General features: G+C 48.0%; 1 protein-coding gene across 1 annotated transcript in view; it reads right to left on the bottom strand.

The window, feature by feature from the left end:
* The window catches only part of ALX4 (ALX homeobox 4), a 60,403-nt gene extending 43,297 nt beyond the window's left edge, over positions 1 to 17,106 (bottom strand). The window contains exon 1 of the mRNA XM_001367992.4: positions 16,379 to 17,106. Coding sequence (XP_001368029.2) covers positions 16,379 to 16,865 — 487 coding nt within the window. The 5' untranslated portion in view covers positions 16,866 to 17,106. The remainder of the gene's footprint in view (positions 1 to 16,378) is intronic.
* Positions 17,107 to 26,113: the final 9,007 nt, after the last annotated feature.

Here is a 26,113-nt window from a genome sequence, read left to right as displayed (position 1 = left end):
TCAGGGACCTTAGATGGAGATTAGTTTCCAGTTCATGGTGGGACAAGGCCCATAGCATCACAGGTCTAGAGTTGGAAGGAGCCTCAAAGGCCATCTAGTCCAACCCCTCTATTTTCCAAATTACAGAGAGAGAGGGAAAGACAGTAGCTCACAGGGGCATTTGTATTTTCACAGAGGATTCTAGGAGATGGGCTAGCCTTCCAAGATCCAAAGAAATGATGATAGTGGAGGTGGCTTGACATTCTGAAATACAGAGAGGCAGACAAAAAGGTTTGGCCTGATCTGAACAGAAAAAAAGAATTTACTGCTGGATTGTCAAGTGAAAAACCAAAGAAAATGACTTTAAGAATATCTCGAGTCTCCTTAGGGTCCTCCCATAGAGTCCAAATGAGATGGAAGGGATTTCAAGCCACCCTCTAGTTCCAAGCTCTCTGAGATCTTGTCCCCATGGTATAGTGGGAATGCCACTGACTTTGGTGTCAGAGGATCTAGATGCTTACTCCCTGTGTGACCTTCAACGACTGTCCCTTAACCTCGTTGTCCTCATCTATAAGGTGGCATTATAGACTAGAAGACTCTTACAGATAAGGAAACCAAGGACCAGAAGAAGTGAAGTCCTGATTACATAAACAATAGGCATCAGAGGTGATATTTGAACCCAGGTCCTCTGACTCCAAAGCCAGTACCATCTTGAAGTCAGAGGAGGACCTGAAATTATCTCACTCTAGGGGAAAAAAACCCTCAAGCCATCTAAAATCTGACTTTTTTGGATCCTTCAGACAAGCACCAATCTTAATTGTTGTCTTCTTCCCTCCTCCCAAAGCCATAATAATGACAATAATGATGACAATCATTTATGTCATCATGATTTAAAATTTAGAAAGAAACTTGAAGAAATACCAAATCTGAGATTCTCACAAAAAATACCTGAGTGGTGGCAGCTGGGCGGCTCAGTGGATTGAGAGCCAGGCCCAGAGACAGGAGGTCCTGGGTTCAAATCTGCCCTCAGAATTTCCTAGCTGTATGACCCTGGTCAAGTCACTTCACCACCACTGCCTAGCCCTTACCACTCTTCTGCCTTGGAACCAATACACAGTATTGATCTTAAGATGGAAGGTGAGGGCTTAAGTAAAGAAGCTGTTTATAAAATGAGGAGTATGTCCCAGAATTGTAATAAGGAGAAAATGAGATCATATTTGTAAAAAGCCTTGTGGATCTTAAAGTGTTATTTAAATGCTATCATTACCCAGTGCCCAGACTCTTGCCTCCTCCAAACAATCCCTTGGATGCATTTTACCTTGTCTCTAGTCTTTTCTCTACTAACTCAGCTCACAAAGCATCCTGAGATTCTTACCCATTTCCTTCCGTAAACCCTCCATAGAGAATCTTTGGACCACTTGTAGTTGGATAGGAACTCAGTTCAACCTCTTCATTTTACAGTTGTGGAAACTGAGGCTGAGAAAGTAAAGTACCAAGTGACAGAAACAGGTTTCAATTTTTTTCCCAGGAAGCCTTCTCTGATGAACCGTGATGGCAATGGCCTTTTCCCTTCGACCCTAACACGGCTTTACATTTCTCTAATACACTTAGATGTATATAGTGTTATCCATATCTTTTCTTGGGTCTTAGCCCCATGGTGCTCCATGAAAGCAGGAGTCCTCTCTTCTCTAAACTTTGTATCTCCCCAGCACTCTACAAAGGAAGTATACAAACACAAAAGTATGATGAATGAATACAAGAAAGAACTTGGGTTTCAAGTACAGTGATAGAGAGAAAGAAGAGAAGGAATTCTTGCCTTTTTTGTGTTGGGCAAGCCCCATGGCAGTCTGGTGAAAACTTGGCACACCTTCTCAGAATAACATTTTTAAAATACAGAACATAAACTTTTTGATTATGCAGGAAAATCGCATTGAAATCTGGTTAGCAAAATATTAAAAAACAAAAAGAAGTTTCCAGATGATAGGTTAAAAATCCCCAAAGGAGAGGAAGATGTAAAGTAAAGGCCCTGAGGACAAACAAAGCACAGAATAATTGTCTTAGACTCAGAAAAGTTTAAAGCCAGTTGAGAGGAGATTGCAGGAATTCTGCTTTGAAGTTACAGGCTAATGCCAACACTTCATCTGTCAAGGGACATTTTGGTGGCTGCTCATCACCTCTGTACCATTTACTAGCCAGGATAATGGAAGCCTTCCTCTATTTTACAAATGCTACATGTGGCCATCTACTTCTTTTTCTCTTGATCTTGACCCATGACCAGCTCATGTTCTTCCTAGACAACCAACCAACCAACCAACTAATCAACCAACCAACTAACCAATCCATTAGTCAACCAACCAACCAATCAATTACTTCGAGCCAGGCACTTGCCTTAGTTGCTGAAAATACAAATACTGATGGGGGGCAGGGAAGATCATATTCTCCTGGAAAGGTGCAATATGTTTATAAATATGTAAACAGAGGAACTTTACAAAATATAAACTATAAATTCAGAGTGATAGGGTGGGTCGTGAGCATTAATAAATAGAAAAATCAGGAAGCCCTTTTGTAGGTAATGGTAGTTGGACTGATCCTTGAATTCAAGCCAAGGTTCTAAAAAGCAGATATGAAGAGGAGATTTAGTTGTTCAGTTGTTTTTCAGTCATGTCCAATTCCTTGTAAACCCCATTTGGGATTTTCTTGGAAGATATATTAGAGTGGCTTGCCATTTCCTTTTCCAAATCATTTTACAGATAAGAAAACGGAGACAAATAGGTTAAGTGAATTTCCCAGGGTCACACTGCTTGTAAAAGTCTAACTCAAGATGAGTTTTTCTGACGCCAGGCTTGGCACTCAGTGCACTATGGCACCACCTCTCTGCCATAGCATCACTTCTTTCAGACAAGTCATCAACACTGTTACACTTTCTACACATCCAACAGACATCTTTCCACTGCCCTTTGAGTCACATGCATTTTTGATTCTCATTGCTCACACCCAGCATGCCATCTCCCATTTCTGTGCCTTTGTACAAGCTATCTCTCATGCCTGCTAGAATGTCCTTCCTTCCCTCCCTCCCTCCCTCCCTCCCTCCCTCCCTCCCTTCCTTCCTTCCTTCCTTCCTTCCTTCCTTCCTTCCTTCCTTCCTTCCTTCCTTCCTTCCTTCCTTCCTTCCTTCCTTTTTAAAAACAAAACCCTTACCTTTTGTCTTGGAATCAATACTGTGTATTGGTTCCAAGGCAGAAGAGTGGTAAGGGCTAGGCAATGGGGGTAAAGTGACTTGCCCAAGGTCACACAACTAGGAAGTGTCTGAGACCAGATTTGAACCTAGGACCTCCTGTCCCTAGGCCTGGCTCTCAATCCACTGAGCTACCCAGCTGCTCCCTCATTTTCTTTCTTGAAGCACCCCCTTTCCCACAAAGCTCAGCTCAGTTCTTAGAAGCTCTAGTTTCTTTCAAAATCCAGCTCAAATGCCATCTCCTACATGAAGCCATTTCTCCAGCGGCTAGTGACTCTCCCTAGAAAATCATCTTACGTATATTTGATATGATAATTAAATGTGTACATACTGCTTCCCCAAATAGAATGTAAGTTCCTTGAAGGCGAGAAGTTTCATTTCAGCCTTTGTATCTCTAGTGCCTAGCATTATTCCTGACACACAGGAGGAATTTAATACATGCTTACTGATTGCTAAAGGGGAGGCAGCTAGGCAGTGCAGTGGTTAGAGGGCCAGGCCTGCTGTGTTCAAATCCAGCATCAGACATTTACTAGCTGAGTGATCCTGGACAAGTCACTTAACCCTGTTTACCTCAGTTTCATTATCTGTAAAATGAACTGGAGAAGGAAATGGTAGACCACTCCAGTTATCTTTGCCAAGAAAACCCCAAATTGGGTCATGAAGACTCAGATATGACTAAAATGACTGAACAACAAAAAATGACAAGGAAGAAGGGGGAAAGAGAAGACAGAAAGGCAAAAGGAAGGAACAGAAGAGAGAGAGAAAGAAGGGGGAAAGTTAGAGTGAAGAGAGGTGAGACAAAGCAGGAGGAGAGGAAGAGGATGGGGAAGGGCTCTTCTCTGAAGGGTTCCCTGCCCACTCCTCCCCACTCCCCTTGTAAATCTCAGAGCTGAGGTGGACCCTGCCAGGATGCCTAAATTCAAGAGTGGAAATCTGCCTACTAGCCTAGGCTTTCCCTTTCCTCAGCCAATAGAGAATGCAGGGCAGATTCTGTTCCTACTTCACTTCCCACATCTTCCTTCTCATCTGTAAAATGAAGTATTTAGGTAAATGACATTTCCAAGTTGGTGAAGAGGACCCTGTGCCCATCCAAGAGCTTCTCTCTCTAGCCAGACCCCTCCAGAATCCAGCCAGAGGCTTATTTCACTCACAGAGAAGTGCTGCATCTGGGAAGTTTTCCCACATCTGGCTAAGGAAGGTCACTGGTTAGGTTGGTTAAAACCATCATGCCCACTGGGCAAGGTTCACCTTGTTGCTGACAAATCCTGGCAAAGAAGGGGATCAGGATGAAAATAGGGGTCCAGCAGCTTAGAGTGAACTCTTTTGGCCTGGTGGTCATGAAGGGAAGCTGGGCGGGAGCTGGACCCCTGAGATCAAGGTGGGTAAATTTGTTTTTTTCTGAGTCATTTTCTCCCTAAGAGCCTTGCCCCAGGAATAACTGACAATTATGGGGACATCTGATCACAAATCTATAACTGAAAAGGAATTTAGAGGCCATCAAGTCCAACCTCTCCATTTTACAAATGAGGAAACCGAGGCTGGCGAAATTAAATAACCTGCTTGTAACAAACTAAGTAGTAGAACTCCTGCGTGTGAGCTTACACAGTAGGAAAATACATAGGACTGGCATATGACACTAAGAAATAGGTACACATACAAACACCCCCTGGCACAATATAAGTTGTTATATTCCTCTACTTGCCTGCTATATTGTATAACTCGCACAATTACGAACAGCTAGTCTTTAGGTCCACACAGAACTGTCCCTAGTGCATAGAGATTGCCCTGCTTTGGAAGGGGGCAGGTATAGAGACCGGCCAGAAGGAAGCAGGTGCCTAGAAGCTGAGAAGGCAGTCTATTGGCCTGGGTGCTTGGGGAGAAAGATAAGGCACAAGAAGATGGTAAGAAGAAAATCCTTAAGAGCAGGGTGAGGGGAAAGGAGGTGGGGAAAGAATTTAGAACTTAGCATTTCAAAAAATGAATGTTCCAAACATTTTTTTAAACCCTCACCTTCCATCTTAGAATAGATACTGTGTATTGGCTCCAAGGCAGAAGAGTGGGAAAAGCTAAGCAATAAGGGTCAAGTGACTTATCCAGGGGCACACAGCTGGGAAGCATCTGAGGTCAAATTTGAATCCAGGACCTCCTCTCTCTAAGTCTGGCTCTCAGTTCACTGAGCCACATAGCTGACCCCACAAGCATTTTTTATAATTTTCTGAGGCTAGATTCGAATTTGGGTCTTCCTGACTCAAAGCCTGATGCTTTATGCATTGTGCTACTTAGCTACTCTGGTTGGACTTAGTTTCTATAAGTCTGTGACTCTATGGTATGAGAACATAGCTGTTAGCTAATAATGGTTCATCGCAGATATTTGATGCAAAAGAATATAAACTCTCTGAGAGTAGATATTCTCATTGCTTAGCACTGAGCTGGACACCTAGTCAGGTCCTAAATAATGTTTTTTGAAAGTGCTATGGTCAGGGGCAGTGAGTTAGCATAGTGGATAGAGCACCAGGCCTGGGAGTCAGGAAGACCTGGGTTCAAATCGGGAAACGGGTGCTTCCTAATGGTGTGGCCCTGGGCAAGTCCCTTACCTCCATTTACCTAGCCTTTATGAGCTTTTTTGCCTTGAAAACAATAATTTCTAAGACAGAAAGTTAGAGTTTGGTTTTCATTTTAGTGCTACATGAGCTCTGAGAGGAGAAGTTCCTCACAAATCTGGGGAATTAGGGAGAGCTTCCTGGAGGAAGTGGTATTGGAGTCCTGGAATGCTCTCCTTTCTTCCCTTCATCATTGCATTTAGAACTCCAAAGGCTCCTTGAAGCGCTTCCCAATTCTCCCAGTTTTATAGCCCCACCCCAAGTAACTTTGTATTGATTTTTCTTTCTTGTATATGTCTGTACTCTTATCTGTGCACTTGTAGCCTTCCCCTTGTTCCCCAATCCTGCCTTAGACTGGAAACTCCTGAAGATCAGAGGTTGTTTCCCTTTTGGTATTATTATATGCCCCAATGCCTGTATCATAACAGGAACTTAATACTGTATAGGCTGGGGGAATGAAAAATCCCTGATTAAGGAAGGAAGGGCAATATCCCAGGGCTATGGGAGCCTGGGAGGGCAGAGTGTGTTCCTGTAGAGGGGGATGGGTAGTGGGGAGGGCAGATAATTGTCTGAAGGATTCTGGGAATATCATGAGATAAGGCTGAAAATCTGAAGTCCATGTTAATGGGAGGTGTCCTTCTCAATCTTCAGTGTGTGTGCTCTGGATCCCCATTCCCCATCCTATATCTCCAGCTCTCTGACCTCTCATTGGCTGGCAGCTGCTGCCTGATCTTGGCAATGGCTGGAAGGGGCTCTAAAATGGCCCACGTCTCATGACTCCCAAGCTACCCAGGGAGCCTATTGCCAATCCCTGAGCTTTTTCAGAGATCTAATGCTTCAGATTCATAAACATGTTATTTTCTAGAGACCAAACCAGTTTTCTGGGTGCTCCAAGCCCCCAACCCTCTCTGGGAACCACTGCTGTCATTCATAAGGAGCTCAGTAAGCTTGGGACAGCTTACTTGGGACAGCCTGTGACCCTTCCCCTCATTCTGATCTATTAAGGAAAGAAAGTCCCCAGATAGTATCATCACTTCCATCTAGCCCCTTCTTGAAGGGAGTCAAGAAGCCAGAATAGAAAGTCTGAGAGGGGAAACAAAGACACTGGGTCCTCTGGACTTGATGCTTTCCAGCCTGACTTTCCTTAAGATTTAGACCTGGAAGGGACTTGAGGTCTTCTAGTCCCACCTTTTTATTTGATAAAGGAGATAGCAGAAGCCCAGAGAACTGACATAACTTATCCAAAGTCACCTTGCTAGTAAAAAATATAGCCCCTCCACTCTCAATTCAGTATGTCCGGCTTGCTACCAAACCACAGTACTCTAAAACTCCAGGCTCTCTCTGGCCCTCTCTAATGGTTTGTCCTCCACTGACTCAATCCTTCCTTCAAAGGATTTAGCAGGGAGTGCAGACATTTTACAGGTGAGGAGACTGGGGCCCAAGTTTGTTAATCGACTTGCCCTTAGTCCTGGGCTAGTAAATGTCAGAGGTGGGATTTTCCCCTTTTTTCTTCTCTGAGCTCTCCCTGCAGTTCAGAATCAGAAGGAATCTGTCGTTGGTGGAGGAGCAGTTTCTATGCAGAGGGTGTAGACTTGCTCTCCTTTGCTGGCTTTCCTCAGCCCCATTACCTCCAGGATCTCCTCTCTCATGTCAGTGCAGCAGCCAAGCAGATCAGTTCAAAGTTTGGGAAAGGTAGGGATGGATCAAGGGGGATCCCATGGGCCCTGGACACACATAAGGTCAGAGCTCTGACCTGGCCTCCAGGCACTCAGACACTGCTTCTGTCAGGGACCTTCTAGGGCTTCTTTGTACACCTGCAGCTGGGCTGGGGAGAGGGACAAAAGGGGGGGGGGGTGCATCTGGAATGGGCGGGAGGAAGCAGTTGCTCATTTGCAACTGGGAGAGGCCCAGGGCTGCAACATCTGTAACTGGGCCTGCCCACCGCCCACCTCTAAGTCTGGGCCTCGGGCTATGGGGAAGAGACTGCAGTGGCTCCACTTGGGTTGGAATTGGAGTTGGGGGACAGGGCTCCCTTGATCTGTTATCTTGTTCTTCCTCCTTCTGGAACACTCCTCGGGGGCCTCTGGAGTGGTGTCCTTCACCCTGTGGCCAGTGGGTCGACCAATGGGATCGCCAAGAAGTCCTTCCTAGTGCAGGGAAACTATTCCATAGCCGTGGGTGACTCCCGGTGTGTAATATCCCGGAGGTGTCTCTGCCCCTTCCGAAAAGTCTATGGAAGTCTCCTCGATTGGCATAGCTTCGCCTCTAGGCTAGTTGGAGAGAACTGATGGTTCTCTTTGCCTCAGTTTCTCACCCCGACATCCCAACCAGTCCTCCCCGCCCCAGCTCCACAGCAAAGAGTTCTAAAGCCAACAACGGTTTTGAGAAACTCGTCAGACTCAAACTGAAAGCAAAAGATGCCAACCCCGTCCCTGCCCTCCAAGGGCCTAGCAGGAGGGATCTTTTATCCCTGCCGCCCACCCCGGAAAGCAGATCTGGGGACCCTTCTAACAGCGAAATAGAGCTGGAACTTTTTTGCGGGGGGTGGGGTGGAGTGGAGAAAGAAAAGGGGGGGGGGGTTGGGAAAGAGAAAACCGTGGCGGCCCTGGGAGCTCCAGGCGTCTGAGTTTTTGGTTTTTTTTTTTTTACTTTCTGGGGAAGGGAGGAAGCAACAAGGGTACTCCCAGAACTCCAGCCGGACGGGGCTTCCCTTACCCTAATGGAAACGAGGCGGAGGCTAAGGGATTATAGAAAGGAGATTTAAGGTTTCAGGGGACCTTAGAGATCACCTAGTTCAACCCCTTCGTTTTACGGATAAGGAAACGGGGGCCCCGGGACCTTAAATGACTGCCCAACATCACCCAAGAAGTAACCAAACCGTCGAAGGCGGGATTCGAGCCCAGCAGAGCCCGTGCCTTACTGTGGCAAGCTATCTACTAGCAGGGGTTCTGGAACGGCGCTGAAAACAGGCCGAGTTCTAGGGAATGAATGGTCCCTCACCCCCTGCTGCCCCAGCCCCTCCAGGAGCGCTTAGGCAGTCGCTGCTGAGGGTGCCCGACGACAAGCGGCCAGAAGGCTGCTAGAATGTGGCAGGCACGGCTCCCACGATTCCTCAGCACCTCACACGCAGCGCAACTCCCAGGGCTCCAGGCCGAGTGAAGTACCGGCGCGCCGCTACCAAGCCGAATGATCATTTAGAGTTCGGTTCCCGCAATAGAGAACACGCACGCCCAGACGGAGGGAGCCCCGAGATCCGAGGGCCCTGGGGGAGCCGGGGGCTCACATTTGGACTTTGTGGGTGTTCGTATTTTCGTTCTGGAAATAATTGCAAGGAGCTGAACATGTTTCCCCTACAAGGGTAAATCCTCGGGGATGAAGCGCATTTATCGACGGCCCTTATCTACCTTGGACTGTACCCGGGATTCGGAGACACGCAGGTTTTCGTCGTGGAGAAAATTAAAAGAAGGGAAACACGTAAAGATCTAGGGTTATTGGCACAGCAGTCCTCCCGCGGGCACCACTTAGCCTCGGGGAAGAGCCACCCGCTCCAGCGCAGGGTCCGCAGCAGACCGCGTCTCTGCGGTCCCCCAGTGCCAGCTCCACGGAGGAGTTACACAACCAGGCGTGCCGGCCCGCGGGACTTTTTCCTCCGCGGTCTCCTCCACGCTCCCAACTAATTGGACTCCATGATGTGTTTACATGGAAACCAATCGATTTACAAACAATTCCCTCTCCCTCAGAGTTTGGGCACGGAGGCGGGGAGGTGGCGGGAGGGGAAAACTTTCTCCGATTCCCTTCATTTTTTTACTTGCGAGGCCTGTTTGAAGCTGGGGTGCGGATAGGGGGGACACCGCACTGCCGGCTTTTAACAAGGAAATCCCACTCATTTCACTCGGATTTAGCCGAAGCCGAAGGTGCCTCTATCTTGTTTACATCCACACTCCGGCTTACTTTCTCCCGCATACAATTACGACGTTCAGTCCCGCCTCTCCTTCCCCACGCGCGTACACATTCGTGCAATCACTTTTACAATCACATTTCCTCGGTTTCTCTCTTCCTCTGCTCACACACTCACTGTTTCAACCTCATTTTCTGAGTCTCCTCCCTTTTTACAATTCCCTTTTCCTTCAGTCTTTTTAGATTCGTCTCTTCTCTTTCTTTCTGTCCGTCCGTCTGACTTTCTTTCTCCAAAAACACATATTAACGTTTACAGCCTCGTTCTGTTTTTGGTCTCTATCTCATACATTCATCCTCATTTACAATTCGAATTCTGTTTCATCTTCTTTGTCTTTCTCAGTCTCTCCCGTTTTGTTTTGTTTTTTAATATTCTCTTTTACATTCCGTTTATTCAGCCTCCGTCTGTCTTTCTCTAATTCGTATATTCCATTTCATACTTCATAATCTATGTCTCCTCATTCTCTCTCATATTTGTGCCCACAACCTCATTCTCTTTGACTCTGCCTCCCAAGCTGTGGCTGTCATCCATACACTCCTTGTTAGCAATTCGAATTCTTTTTCGGTTTCTTTGGGTCTCTGCCTTTCTCCTCCGCCTCTGTCTTCATATTCACAATCCATTTCCACTCTCGATCTCTTTCATAAGCTTATTCCATTTTACAATTCATATTCACAGTCTCCACTTTGCCTCTAGGTCTCTCTTGTATTTGTATTTACAGCTTCAAACTTTTTTGTCGTCGTCTCTAACATATCTTTCCCTCTTACAAATCCTGTTCTTTGTCGGTGTTTCTGTCTCTGTCTCTTTTCCTATCAAACATATCTCTTTTCTGTTATATTCTTTTAGTCTCCGTCTTTCCGTTATACACATATACTAGTTTACAATTTACATTCTGTCTTCTTATGCCTCTTGGTCTCTGCCTTTCTCTCCTTCTTGGAGATACACATTAACTTCTACGATTTATATCGTCTCTCTGCCTTTCAGCCAACCTGATATATATATATATATATCAGGTTGAATTTGTATTTGGCCAAAGAATCAGAAGCCATGCAAGAGAAAAATATGTCTTTCTCTTAGACACCTATTCCCTTTTTATAAGTCCTATTCGGGCCGTTTCTTTAAGTTCTCTCTCTCTGTGTATCTGTGTCTGTCTGTCTGTCTGTCTATCTTTCTGTTTTCTGTCTCTGTCTGTCTGTTTCTCTCTGTTTCTCTCATCACTTTTTTGTGATTAAAGTACATTCTCTCTCTCTCTCTCTCTCTCTCTCTCTCTCTCTCTCTCTCTCTCTCTCTCTCTCTCTCTCTCTCTCTCTCTCTCTCTCTCTTACAATCAGAATTTTTGACCAGAGACAAGACCGACCCAACGTCTCCATTTTTCTATAGCCTCGAGGTTAGGGCAGAGGGAAAACTCAGAACAAAACCCAGCCCCAAACATTCTGTCTAATTTGATCGAAAAAAGAATCCCTCCCCCCCATTTCCCCCATTCCACAGACTCTGTACTGAGGGTTTCCGGCCCGCTCCTGGGGGAAAGCTCTGCTAGGACCTGGTTGTAACTAACCCCCGGCCAGGGGAGGCGAGATCAGATTTGACAGATCCGTTTTTAAACGTTGGATCAAAGAGAAAACTTTGTCTCCCCACCCCCATCAAAAGAGAAGGAAAGAGTGCAAGTCTATCGCGTGCGCGCGCGCGCACACACACACACACCAGCTATCTCCCCACAACCCGGGGTTCTGGACTCCTCGGTTTGCGGAGGTGGAGAGCATCGCTGCTGCCTAAGGGTTTCATTCATTAAATCGAGGGACCAGCGGAGGTGTCAGAGGTAGTGTCGGAACACACCGAGCCCCAAGGGATGGCTAGGAGTTCTCCACTAAGTTCATACATTTCGGGGCTCAGATCGAACACCTCTCTGACTCTTAGAGGCTCCAGGCGCCCATGCGGTGCCCACCAGAGGCTGAGACTGAGGCTGCTACTGGTTTCCGAACCTGGGGGTCAGATGGTTCGGAGCCCATGCCTTGTGGGCCTAGCTGACCTTCCTAAACTACTCGTCTCTCGGTAGAAGGGCCTAGAAGAAACAGGAGACCCAATAGGGGTCCTCAGAGGCTCTCAGATTCTGGAAAAGGGGAACCAGGGGGACCAGGAGCCTGGCAGGGAATGAGGATTCAGGCTCAGCTCCCGCTGGAATCGCAGCACTTCCAAAGCTTGTCTGAGCTGGGAGAACTGGCTTTTTACTTTGACTGAAGAGTACCTAGGGGTAGCAGTGTCAGGCCAGGTTACCCTTTGTAGAGTGGACAGGGAGTCTGCCCCTGGGGCCGAGGTCCCTCCAGACAGCTGGACGCCAGTTTGGGCCATTCATTTGCAATGCCCAGTCAGTGGTCGAACTCCCAGCCCGGGTACTGGGTTTTTGTTCATTTTGCTTTCAATCAGACTGAAAATTAAGAAGCCAGGTTTCCTTGGAATCCCTCAAAAGAAGGAATCCCACCTTCACCATCCGCTATCCCAACCCCAAAGGGCTGAAGATCTGATGATTTCTGTCTGTAGCCTTGATACAGGTCCCAACAGAGCAGACGTTCCACCCCTCCATTTCCTAAATGGAATCTTTTTGCCCAAGACTTTGTCTCCCCACTGGACTTTAAGTAACCTCATTCTTTTAGGGACAGTCTTGAAATTGTAGGAGGAATGTCACCCTTTCCCAAAGTTAAACTCACTCTGTTATTGAGAATGGAGAAAGTGACACCCCTAGGGATCAGAGGGGTCCACCTGTCCCTATAATCCCCACCCCATTTCCATGTGAAGACCCCTATCTTTTCTGTCACTTGGCTTCCCAATACCAATTGGCTGCTTTCTCCCTTTCAAAGCTCACCCTCAATCTAAATATTCTGGTCTGGGAGCCAAGAACCTGGAGAAAGTCAATTAAAGAAAGAACAGCCAAAATGATGTTAATAGGAGAAGGCAGAGGGCACTGAAACTGGACCCCAAAGTCCTGAATTTCAGCTGCTTTCAACCTGTGTGACTCTAGACATCATTCAACCTTTCTTGGCTTCAGTTTTCCTATCAGGAAAAGTGAAGGGGTTGTTCTGGGTCATCTCTAAGGTTCTATCCAAGCTTAAAAGTCTATATGATGGAGATAATAAATCACTTTCTCTGCCTGAGAATCCAGGAAACTCAGTGGGGGAGTCAGGGAGAGGGCCTGAACTTCAGGACTGAAAAACCCCAATCATCTGGTGCTCCGAACTCCCCATCAGCACTTATTTTAAACAGCTATGGAGGTTCCAGTAAGCATAACTGGGGAGGGTGGCAGCAGTTCCAGAGGCCAAGGATAGGGATCTTGGTTTATAAATAACCCCTCTCCCCCACTCAAACCTGAAGGTCATCTTCAGTTCCCCAGCCCCTGGCTATTCGGTCTTGTTCATACTGGAGATCAGGAAGGAGCTAGTCTCAGGGTCATTTTCTCAGAAGGAAAAAGGTTAGCATTAGGGGCCAGGAAGAAAGATCTCATCTGTCCAAAAGATTTTCCCCTCCTTTGGCCTATAAACAAAGCCACATAGGAGGCCTCTTTGATGAGGTTTTGTTTTTTATTTTTAAAAATTCCTATAGGAACTGCAATCTCCCTCCCTCCAGGGTCCCCTTTCCTGATCCAACCCCTCCCACTGCAATAGCTGGCAATTTGCTACCAGATATTAAGCACCTTCAGAAATGCAGGCTCTGTGTAGGGGAAACGTCGTCTCTGTTTGAGCTAAGATAAACTGAAGAAACCCAATGGATTTTTATTAAAAGTTCCTATTATCTTAGGGAGGAAAAGAATCCTCATGGACCAGGAATAATGGTTTGCCTATGTGTATGGAGATGAGGGGATCATTTACCCCAACCCCAGAAGCTGATTATCTGAGGGATAAAAACCAAGAGAAATTAATATGAGCATAGGTAGATGGTTTAGAGTCAAATCTGTAGTGTTTCAGATCTCAGTACTCTGGTGGGAATGAGTATATCCTGGTGGGTGTCAATGTTGTTAGGGACAGAGGGACAGGATCTAAAAATCTAGAAAAATGTGACCAGTGTAGACAAATGTCCCTGTACTTAAAATTTTTTTTTCATTGCTAGAAAAGGTCTCAGAGGCTAGTTCTGCCACTAATTTTTCAGATGAAGAAATCCAGGCTGAGGAAGTGAAAACAACTTGTTGAATTAACCATAGAGAGCAGAGTACTATTATTTCCAAGTGAGTTCAAGCTATAGACCTGCCTTCCTTCCTTCCCAAAGCCTTTCCTGCATCAAATGGGTTCTTTTACCAGTTTGTGTGAAAGGTTTTGGCATCAGCAGGTGGCTTGAGCATGCCCACTGAATTGTAGGTATCCAGGGGAGATTAAAAGGAGACCAAGTCTCAGTCTGGATAAGTCCCCTGGTAGGGCCAAATAGGTTGGGGTGGGGGGACAGGTCAGGGGGCATTTGCCCCAGATCTGGCTCAGTTCTTTCCTAAGGAAGGAAAACTGTCTCTTAAGGTCAGCTGCACCTACAGCCTGTCCCATCCCATTACCCAGAACAGAGATTATCAAGCTGGGCTCAATGAATGTGAAAAAGAATTATAACGGCATTTTAATATAATTGGTTTTCTTTGTAATTTTGTGTGTTTTGTTTAATGCATTTAAAATTATTTAAAATTATACTGAGAAGGGGGTTCATAGTCTTCATCAGATTGCCCAAGGGGTTTATGACATGCACAAAAAAGATAAAGAATTCCTGGCATAAAAGGAGGAAAAAAAATATAACCCTGACCTCTTTGGAATGTGTGACTTTCTTCCCTATCCTCACTTCTCTCTATGATCACTCTATGCACTAGCTGGCAAACTTATAGCCCCAGAACCTCTTGGTTGGTGCCTATGGGAGTACTTCCTGTACCAGGACTGAACCATGGGTCTCTTCTTGGTTGGAATAAAGTCCTTAGTGTCACTAAAGGCTGAGTTCGGGAAGGAATCCTAGAGATGACAAAATTCCACCTTCCCTTAGTCTTCCAGGCACCCCTCACAGAAAGAGGGAGATGATTCTGTGGAATTCTAACCTACCATGCCTCCTATGTGGGGTTCCTTAGGGGTTTCCCAAGAAATATAGAGAGACATGGGAACCAGGGTGGATGGAGGTGCTCCATGAGGGACACAGTGAGGCCCTGATAAAGAATAGCAGAATTAAGACTGTCTGGTCCTGTTTTATTTCTGGTTTGCTCAATCACATCTTAGCCCTTTTGACCTTGGGTGAGTCAGTCCAGCCCCCTGAGCCTCAGTTTCCTCATTTGTAAAATATAATTTAAAAACTTGCAAGTCAAAAAGAACTACCTGAGAGGTATTCTAGTCCAACCCTCTCATCACATAGGTGATAGAATGGAAGCTCCCAGAAATAGGAAATTATTTTACCTAACAGGTCGCTAAAATTGTGTCAAAGTAGATTAGACTGATAACCTGGAGACCTGAATTCTAAGGGCCTTCCTGGGATTGTTAACTAGACCATTTACCTCACCTTGGAAAAGTTATAAGTAGAGCCGTTTTTAAACTGTGAAGAACTATGTACATATTAAATGTGGATTATTACAATGGGAAAAGAAAGGAAAAGAAAGGGATAGGGAAACCGGTTCCCACTCTGGGGTGTCCCTCACTGTATTCTCAGAAGCTTCCTTCCCTTTGCCTTACAGCCTGGCACTATTTTAGGAGTTCAGACAGGACAACGGTTCAGCAGGAGGAAAATCTAGGGGTAACCTCTCTGTCCCAGGTTTCCATCCCACCTTCCTCATACCAGCTGCCAAGTCTGCACGGATCCAGACCCAGATCTCTGATCTTCTAGAACCCAGGAGATAGCCACCAGACATTCCGGGTCACCTAAGAATTGGGGGTACCCAAACATAGTGTCCCAAGACCAGTCTCAGAAGACTTCGGGTCAGAAGTGAGAAAGAGGTGAAGGGGAAAAAAGAGGGGAACTGAGTCACCTTCCCTCGGTTCATCAGCTCTCCCACTTATAGAGAGCATTTGGGAGAAGCCCTGCGGAGTTCGGGAGGGAAGCTTGCCCCGGAGCTCGGGTTCTGATTGTCCTGAGCCGGGGACGCGGCACCCGTGAATTTCCCAAAGTCCGGGACCAAGAAAAAGCTTCGCGCCTCCCCGGATTCCCGAGCCTGTGTGTCCCGGGGGCTCCCCCAGGCTTCAGAACGGTCCCGAGCCAAAAAGAGAACAGAGATTCGAAGACTGGAAACCAGACCGGGCTTTTAACCCCGTCGAACCAACCCGGGGTCTCCAGGAGGCTCGGGTGAAGAGGCTTGGCCACGGATTGGGACGCCTATCCCTGGAGGTGGAGAGGGGAAATGTGGAGACAACCAAGGAGCCCGATTTTGTCTTCTCCATCGCTTCATCCTTGTTCACATTCTAACTTACCAGGCCCGAACCCCCCGACCTGTGCTCCCTGCCTCTCCCCGAGGTTTGCTTCTCCTCTCCCGCCCCACCCTTCCGAGGCTTCCCGTGCTGTCTGCCTTCGGTACCCCGAACGTTTTCGGGGCGCTGGAAGGGACTCGCCCCAGAGGGACGATTCGACCCTCCCCCTTACCCTTTCCAGGTTTCCCAACCAAAGAAGTACTGAGTCACTCACCGTAGCAGGAGACCTGTAGGGGCCCGTTGTGGCCGCCGCTGCCCTCCGGAAGCTTGAGGCTGCTGTCCGGTGGTGTTTTGCAAGATCCCCTTTGCAGGTAGAGATGCGGCGGCGGCTGGGGCTGGGGTTGGGGCGGCGGATACTTGCTGAAGGAGCCCCGCGGCCCGGCCCCGCTTTGCGCCTGGCCCGCGCCGCTCTCCAGGGGCGCAGCCGTGTCCTGCTGCTGGGGCTGCGGTGGCGGCGGCGGAGGCTGCTGCTGCGGCTGCTGCTGTGGCGGCGGCTGCTGAGGGGTGTAGCGGCCCCGGCACTTGGCCTCTCCGTAGCTCTGGCCCTTGGCAGCCAGGAACGCTGTGCTGAACTTGTCAGCCCCTGGAAATGCCCGAAAAGAAGGCGAGCTCTCGCGGCTCTGCGAGGAGACCGGGCTGTAGTAGGCGTCCATCGCGGCAGCGGGCGAGTCGCAGTAAGAGACGCACGTCTCAGCATTCATGCCTGGAGTGGGAGGGACAGAGCCGAGGGGAGGGGGGCCAGTCAAGAAGCCGCCGCCGACACTGCCGCCGCTGGCCTTCGCAAGCGTTTGGAGAGGGAGGTGAGCGAGCGGGGGGAGGAGGAGGAGAGGAGGAGGAGAGAAGGGAAAGAGGAGGAGGAGGAAGGGGGAGGGAGGAAGAAGAGGAGAGGGTGGGAGAGACAGCCGCAGCGACTCTGAACTCTCTCTCTCTCTCTCTCTCTCTCTCTCTCTCTCTCTCTCTCTCTCTCTCTCTCTCTCTCTCTCTCTCTCTCTCTCTCTCTCTCTCTCTCTCCTCTCTCCCTCTCCCTCTCCCTCTCCCTCTCCCTCTCCCTCTCCCTCCCTCCCTTCCTTTCCTTCCTCCCTCCCTCCCCCCTTTTTTCTCCTCCCCTCTGTTTCTCTCTTTCAGACGGAGAGCTGTAAAAAGATTCAGATGTTTCCGAAAATTGACTAGATTCCCCAAAGCCCTCTTCAGGTTCTGAAGAGAAAAAAGAACTAACTTTCTTCTCTCCCTTTCTTTTCTTTTCTTTTCTTTCTCCCTCCTGTTCCTTCCTTCCCCCTCTTCCCTCCCGCCCCCACCCTTTTCTCCCTCCCTTCTTCCTTTCCTCTTAAAGAGATGCTGCTAACCCAGTGGCGGAGATCCCAAGCCCACAACAGTCCCACTCCTCCCTTCTTTCTTCCCTCCCCGCCCCAGCGGTGGGGGGGGGGGGGGGGAGGGCGGAGAAGGGCCCCCAGTGAGCGCGGGTTCTCGGTGACAAGGAGGTCCCCAGTCAGATTTTTTTCGGGGGGGGGGGATTACACGAAGAAATGGTTTCCATATTGGAAAACATCTTAGCTAGTAGAGGGAATGGATTGTAGAGCTGTTTGGGGGTTATAAGGAATAGAAGCCGGAGGAGAAGAAAAAGAGGAGGAAGCTCTCTCCAGTTCCCGCCGCCCTCCATCCTTCTAACTCCTTCACCATGGGCTCGGGAAGAGCATCTCTAGGAATTGAACCTTTTCTCCTCTTCCTCTAGTCTCTTGCCCTGGCCTTCCCATGCAGTTTCCTTCCACAAAAGTAGCACCTCCAACCGTCTCCTCCAGTTCCTTTTTATACATCTGACTTTAGGGAGTCTATCAAGACTTTCTTCAGTACTCCCTCCTCTAACCCACCCACCCACCATCTCCCCTGCACACCTTCCTCCACCCCCCACCCTATCCTCGCTCCCTGCCTACGATAAAGGATCGAAGAAAAGGGAATGGTGCTCTCTCTACCTCGTTTCCCCTCTATGACGCCTGTCACTGCCACCTCGCAACGTGGGCCAGAGATGGCAGGGAATTGGGGGTATGGCACAATGTTCTCTGCCTCCCTCACTCCTTTCCTCCTGGGAAAAAGCCGCACTCCCTTTTTAGGCCTAGCTCTGCCTTCTGTTTGCACCCCTTCCCGTCCCCACCCCCACCCCACTACCTCCACTCCCAGCCAAGGCGCTTTAGCGATCTGACACCCGGGGTGGGGTGGGGTGGGGGAGGGGAGCTGGGGGCCTCTGGAAGCCCCGCGCCTGGGAGACGCCAAACGTCACTGCTTCCCTGCTCTCCATAGCTCATCCCTAATAAGCCCGGGCCGGAGGACAGCCGAGGCCTGGGGGCAAAAGTCCCGCCAGAAGGGAGCCACAAAGAGGCCCTACTTCGAAAGGGTGGCGGAAGGAGGGAGGAGTCCATGGGAAACCATGCCTACAGAGCAAGGTGGGACCTAGAACTGGGCAGGAAGAGGCCGAGTGGGAAGTTCCCTCCACCTCCCATACCCCTTTAAAACGAATAAACCATTATCTGGAAGAGAAAATTCTGCGAGGGTCTGCCTCTGTCTTCGCCCGGCTTCCTCTCTGTTAGTCGGTGCCCTCCTCCCGCCCCCTCGGCCTCTGCTCTCTCAGACCGCGCTGTCCCTCCGCCCTGAATTTTAGTCTTCGCTCTCCTGCGGTTCTTGCGTCCACACATCTGGTTTCTATTGCGCGCTTACCTTGAAGTGCTGCCTAATAAAGATATTACGCAAACCCGCGTCCAGGGGCGCCGGGGCCGTAACCCCTTCTTTGCCGGGGCCAGGCAGCTCCTCTCCGTGGCCCCAAAGTCTCCATCGGAGGGCAGGGGAACTTGCTGGGGGCCAGCCTAGTACTGGTGAGCCATCTACCCAAGGTACCAGGCCGAGATCCCGTCATTCACAGGATGTTCCAGGTGGGAGGAACCTTAGAACATAAAACATGCAGTTCTTAAGAATTGGATAAATCTTGAAAGGCAGAACACAGAATGCCAGAAGTGGAAGGGTCCTTAGAACAGAACTTGTCGCAGGAAAAAAGGGCCTTAGCATCCACACCATGAAATGTCAGAGACGAAAGATAGCTTAGAATATAGAATATAATATCTGAATTGGAAGGTGTCTTGGAATATAGAATCGGGGAGGACTTTGGAGGACCTGAGATATGGAAAGCACCTTAATGATTTAGTTCAATCTTTCCTGCTCCTTTAATGACGAGGAACAGGTCTAGAAGAGGCAATGACTTCCTTTTAAAAGCTCAGACAATTATTAGCAGGACTAGAACCCGAATCCTCTGACTTATAGTCACTGCAACGATTCTCAGAAAATCTCTCCTGGGGTGAATGGGGTGCTTAATAAACAACGAAAAACAACGAACTCTAAACTTGCTACTTTTACACACACACACACACACACACACACAGAGAGAGAGAGAGAGAGAGAGAGAGAGAGAGAGAGAGAGAGAGCCCCACTTCCTAGGATCTCCAAATGTGTTCATATCCCTAACATTTCTTCTGTCCCAGAGAGACTCCGATTTCATCTCTGGTTCCCTCGGTCTACCACCAAACATGAGTCCCCTCTCCCGTGACATTTCCGTTTTCTCTATCCTTTCCTCAGGTTTTCCCTCCGTTCTCTTGTGTTTAGGTCCCTACAGATTCTGAGACATGACTCGGTTCCCTCACGCCTGGAAATGGGAGAGAAGCATCTTAATAGAATAATAATAGGTGGAGGGAGGTGGTGGGGAAGCTCTCCAAGGTGAGGGTCAAGCTTTTAGAGCCTGGACGCTGAACAATCAGTGCTTTAGCCTTTCTTTTCTTGGGACACAGTTCCTGGTCCTGGAAGTGAGGAAGTACTTCCTTGCCCCCCTGACCCCCTCCCAAAGGAGTATGGAAAGAACACCGCATCCAGAGTCCCAGGACTTGGGTGCGAATTTGAACCCTGCCATTTTCTGCTAATATGACTCCCCTGGGCCTCAGGTTTCTTGTCTGTTGAATGAATGAGATGTTATCTAAAGACTCTTCCAGCTCTAAATCCTAGGACGCAACTGAGAGACTTTTGGGGGGAAAAAGGCGAGAGTCGGGTAAAAGTAGAAGCCGAAGGGGAAGAGAGGGGCCGCCCTCAGCGCCAGACAGCAACCCGGCTAACAAGGCGTCCTCCCAGAGCAGATACAGATGGGGTCACATCTGCATTTCCAAACCGCCTCTTGAGCTGCTGGAGCCCAGCCGCAGAGCACAGCTCCCCGCCCCAGAAAGCTTTCAGCGCCTTCTCCTCCTTGAGTCTCTTTTTATTACCTGCTTAATTCTTTCCTTATTAATAGGATTTCCCCCCTAATGCTTCCCCGTCTCCCCCGCCTTTACCCCGACCCTAGTGGCTTCGTCAGAGCCTGAGCGGTCGAGGATCTGTAGTCTCTGCAGCCGGGTAAAAATGCTACTCTCGGGGCCTCCCGGGGAAGTACTCCTGTACGCAGTATGTCCCCCACCCCCACCCCTCCCGCGGGCAGGCGCCGCCAAAGAGTGTGCGAGGGGGTCGGTTGGTGCAGGAGAATGGGGTGGAGGGAGTAGAGACTGTGTAAACTCACCTCTAAGCATGTGAGTGGGATCCCGATAGAGAATGAAGGGGTGTGCATGAGAAAGGGTGGGGGTGCCTGTGTGAAAATATACAGGCATATGTGTGTGAGAGAGACAGAGAGAGACACAGAGAAAGAGAGATAGACAGAGAGAGAGAGAGAGGGAGGGAGGGAGAGACAGACAGACACAGACACACACAGAGACAGAAAAACACAGATATATATATATATATATATATATAGAGAGAGAGAGAGAGAGAGAGAGAGACAGAGAGAGACAGAGAGACAGAGACAGAGAGACAGAGAGACAGAGAGACAGAGAGACAGAGACAGAGACAGAGACAGAGAGAGACAGAGACAGAGAGACAGAGACAGAGAGACAGAGAGACAGAGAGAGAGACAGAGACAGAGAGAGACAGAGACAGAGACAGAGACAGAGACAGAGATGTGTGAATGGAGGATCAGAGGGAACTCTCCCCTTCAAGAAACATTGTGCCAGAGGTAAGGACCTCATTGTGTGTTTGTGTCAAGGGTATGTATGTATACACATGCATTGTTTGTTTATGAAAAGCTACGAGATAAAAACAATCTGTGTGTGTGAATGGGATGGAGATCCCACAAACATACTTTATTTATGACAGGCCATGTGAGAGAACTACGACTGTGTGTTTGTGGGTATTTGTGCTTGGCTGGGGTGAGTGTCTCCATCCACCTAACTTGAGCATGGGATGCTGCTTGGAGAGAGCATGAAGGCTGGCGTGTATAGATTGGGACTCTTGGGTGACAACTTATACAGTGTCCTCTGAAAGCTTGGGAAGCTGATTTCTAGAGAAAACAATGTGTGTGTGTGTGTGTGTGTGTGTGTGTGTGTGAGAGAGAGAGAGAGAGAGAGAGAGAGAGAGAGAGAGAGAGAGAGAGAGAGAGAGAGAGAAGGAGAGAGAGAGAGAGCACCCACACATCTTCCTAGGGCAAGAGGCTTCAAGTGAGGGGTGGAGGTGAATGCGTGCCCAAGGGCATGAATACAAGAACCCTAGGTTGGGAGACGAGAAGGAGCTTTTGGGTCTGGGCATTGAGCTTGCAGAAGGATGAAGTCCCCTGTGTGTGTGTGTGTGTGTGTGTGTGTGTGTGTGTGTGCAGTTCAGCATCCTCAATCACTTAGGTCAGGACCCTGAGGCTATACTCTGGCTGGGGGCGGGTCCCTCTTCCCCAACTTTTCTGAACTAGCCTTTTAATCATTTATTTCTTTTAAAAACAAAACCCAAGGCATCTTCCCTAAGGGTCTTGGGCCCCTTACACCTCCCAGACCAGGAGACCTAGGAAAATAGGTGGGCCTCGTTTCTGTAGTCGAGGTGCCTTTATGGTGGCTGCCAGATTGATGCTCTCAAAATTCTCTGTTTCAGCCCAGCCTGAAGGCCATTAGGAAGTCCACTGCTTTTGGTGTCCAGATACTAGGTTTTCCTTGCCTTGGGGATTCTTTTGGTTTACAAAGGAGATTCAGGACCAAGGCTTAGGAGATGGAGTTTGGGCCCTTGGGTGTTTCAGGAGCCTGGGATCTCAGACAGCAGTTATTTCTTCTATCCAAGGAATGTAGGACTGAGCACCCCCCAGGATGCTGTAACCCCGCAGAATGGAGTTGAGGTGCCCCAACCAGAAGTTTCTTTCTTGCCTCACCTCCCAACCCATGCTTTCTTCCCTTACTAGTCCCTTCAGCAAAGTGATTCCACCAACCCTGAGTCTCTGAATGCCTGGACGCCTCCTAAAAGATGGGTAGTACCAGTAAGCCAGTACCTAAAGGCTGGTATTTCCTAGGGTTTCCTGGGCTCAATGATGTGAACAGTTGATTTGGACTCAGAAGAACTTCAAATACCTCAGCTCAGCTGGGTAAACCTATGTGACCTTGGAAAAGTCACTTTTCTATGGGTCTCAGTTTCTTCATCAGTAAAATGAGTAGATTGGATTAGATGACCTTGAAGGTTCCTTCCTGCTTTGAACCTTTGGTCCCATGGACTGGAGGATGTATCAATACTACCCCTCTGTGAGTCTGGGTCCTTCCCCCACACTGGCAGCTTGTAGGGTTACTAATCCTTCCCACTGGTGGATTCTCACATTACAAGTGATCCACCAAAGGCCCCAAAGTGTAGGGAGTTTCCAGGTGAAATCTTGAATTTCTCTCACCAGGGCCTTGTGTCAGGCTCCAATGAGCTTGAGCTCTTTCCAGATCTGCTGTTCTGAACATCAGAGACAAGGACTGTCTTGGGCCTCAGAGCCCTGTCCTTAGCTCACATCACATATTCCATTTAGCTTTTGGAATTAGAGAGGAGCCAGAGCTCAGATCTGAGTGTCCCAGGTACCTGGTACTCCTGGCTGCCTCTGGGAAAGAAGGGATGCTCTTCTTCCTATGCTATGCAGGACACAAGAAAGATGAAGAAATCTGCCTCTGGATTGGGAAGGCAAGAGCCATGGTTCCTTGGTCTTGACTCCAGCAGGGATCTAGGGCTAGGACCTGCCAATCTATAGCATGGACCCTTCCTCTGGTCTTCGAAGTCACAGCCTTGCTCCCCTTAGAGGGCAGATTGTTTGGCTAAAGGGCTGCATTGCTGGAAGGGACCAGAAAGAGTACAGAATATTTGGGTGCTTAATAAATACTTTTTCATTGGTCCTTAAAGTTGGTCCAAAAAGTCCAGAAAGGATGTGTGTATGTGTGTGTGCAACCTGTTAATGTCACACAGTTTGTAGTAACTACAGTGGGAAGGGCAAGAGTCAGTCTCAGTTTCAATTGTTGTTCTGTTTGCACTTGAGCAAATCACATAAACCTTTCTATCACTAGTTTTATCAACTAAATTTCTACATTTCCAAGCACCTGCCTGGTTAGAATTGGAGGATCCTCAAAGTAAAGACTATTAAAAAAAGCCTAATCTTGTCCTTTAAGGAGCTCCTCCCTCTTGCTTCTCCCCTTAGGCTAAGAGTCTGAGGGGGCAGTATAGGAGGAAGGGGTCTATAACTGGCATACTCCTATAGTCTCAAAAGCAAAGCAGGCCATAAAGTAGAAGGAACAATGGACTAGGATCAAGGAGCTCTTCCTCTACTAGTTGGGTGACCTTGGGCATGAAGCTTTCCCTCTCTTCCTCATTTGCAAAATGAGGATGTTGTGCTAAATGTTGATGTTGTATCTGACATTTTATTGCCTGTGTGTTCATTGGGAAAATCACTTAACCTCTGTGAGCCTCGGTTTCCTCATCTGTAAAACTAAAAGGTTAGACTCAATAACTTCTGAAGTCCAACTCAGCATTTAGATCCTACCTAGGTCTTAGAAAACCACCCAATCTACACTCAGAAAGAATTTATTAAATGCCTACTATGTGGAAGACACTGTTATGGGAACAAGGGATCCAAACAGAATGAATGAAACAATTCCTACACACCAGTTCATTAAATTTGCCCAGGGATCAAGAACTCTCTGCCCAGAGGAGAGTTCTTTAGGGATCAAAGACCTTAGATACAGTCCTTTCTCTGTCTACCACCCTGTCACCCTCTTGTATACTGAAGGTTTCTGCAGATGAGCACTCCCAGAAGGTCCTGTGGCCTAATGGATAGAGTGTTGGACTTGGGCTTGGATTAAGAGTCAGGAACACCTGGCTTCCAGTCCTTCCTCAGACACTTACTACCTGTGTGATTCTGGGTAATGTCACAATCTTTTGTGCCTTGGTTTCCTCCTCTATAAAATGAGTGATTGGATTTGGTATCCTTTAATAATCCTTCTGGTGATCCATTCAGGATGTCTGCTTGGGAAATGGCACTGTTTGGGGAGTAAGGATGCTTGTGGACTCTTCAGACTGAGAAGTCTCGAGCTTTAGTATCACAAATTCTTTTTAGTCTACTAACTATCCTTGGGCTAGGTCATATTTCCCCCAGATCAGTGTACTGTCTCTGCTGGTCATGGCTTTAGAGGAGAAAGGAAATCCTGTTGCCTGAACAGAGAGGGAAGAGAGAAGAAAGGGAGAGGCCATTATAATCCAGGCCTGAGCCCTTCCATTTGGGAGATTTCGATTACTTGACTCTTGGGCTTCAGGAATTTGAGTTACAACCTGTAGGATGTGGCTCCAAAAGCATTCTTCCCTTCAAAGGAAGAATGGAGAAAAGAAAGGTCTAATCCCACTTGTTACTCAGAAGCAGTGTGTTATTCCACTCTTGTGGACCTCAGTTTCTCCAACTGCAAAAAGTTCTTTGTTCTATGAGCCATCCTAGTTGCCTAGTGCCATCTGCCTCCAATATTTTAAATTCTATGGTTTCATTTCCTCCTTATTTGAATATTTAAGAGTATTCCCCTAGCTCCAACCTGTTATCTCAGGGAGACAGTAAGAACCAGGTGAGCCTTTATAGAATGCCCTCTCCTCTGAGCCCAGGGACCTTTTCTTTCCCTTTACCACTTCAGATCTGGATCTGTGCTCTAAGAACTGAAGCCAACTAAAGTGTCTTGGGGGTAGAGGCTTGGAGATCCTTTGCTAGTGGGGAATTGGAATTTTTTGGCCCTTGAGTACCTGAGTTGAGCTCCAGGGTTATTATTAGCAGCCTATTTATACAACCAGGGCTGGAAATGGTCCCCTTCCCTCCCTTCCCCCACCTGAGACTCTGCTGGGTTTCACAAAACGAGCTGTGGAATGAAGAGGGGGTGGGGGGGTGGGAGTAGCTGTGATTTATTTCTGGAGTCTCATCAGCGCTGCTTCCATCCCAGCAACAAGCAGCTCCACCCTGCCAGCCAGCCCCAGAGACTAAGAGTGAGAAGACCTGCTCATGTCCCTGGAACTCTGATCTGTACTTTAGAACTGGCTCTTCTGCTTACTAGCTGTGTGACCTTGGGCAGCTCCTTTCCCCTCAGGCTCACTTAAAAATAAATGAATTGGCTTTATATCACATTCCTCCAAGCTCCTGCATTCTCTGTCTTCTGTTCTAAGGGCTCTCCCAGTTCTGAGTGTTCTAAGGTTTTTTCCACTTCTGACATTCTATGTTCTAAGCTGCATCCAGTTTTGGCATCTGTGTTCTAGGTCCTTTAAGACTTTGATAGGGGTTCTCCTCTTCCCCTCATCCTTATTTTAGAGTTGAAAGTTCTAGCTAGCTTGGCTACTTACCTAATCTAACTCTGATATCTTGTATTTTATATTCTCAAGGTTTTCTACCCCATTGACATTCTGTAATATACCCATGCTTGTGCCAGTGTTCAGGAAAAATTGGGCAACCTTTTTGCTTCCATCTCTTCTGCCTACCCCACCACCCACATCTCCAAATGGCTTTCCAGTCCCTGCTAGCATTTTAGGCATAAGCCATCTTCTTGGATTATATCCAGGTTTAGGAGGAGTGGAGTGATACTCGTCCCTTCCTTTTCAGCTA

This window comes from Monodelphis domestica, chromosome 6, assembly GCF_027887165.1.
Source record: "Monodelphis domestica isolate mMonDom1 chromosome 6, mMonDom1.pri, whole genome shotgun sequence".
NCBI lineage: Eukaryota > Metazoa > Chordata > Mammalia > Didelphimorphia > Didelphidae > Monodelphis > Monodelphis domestica.
The sequence above is the reverse complement of the archived record's forward strand: the minus strand, read 5'-3'. Positions and strand labels throughout refer to the sequence as shown.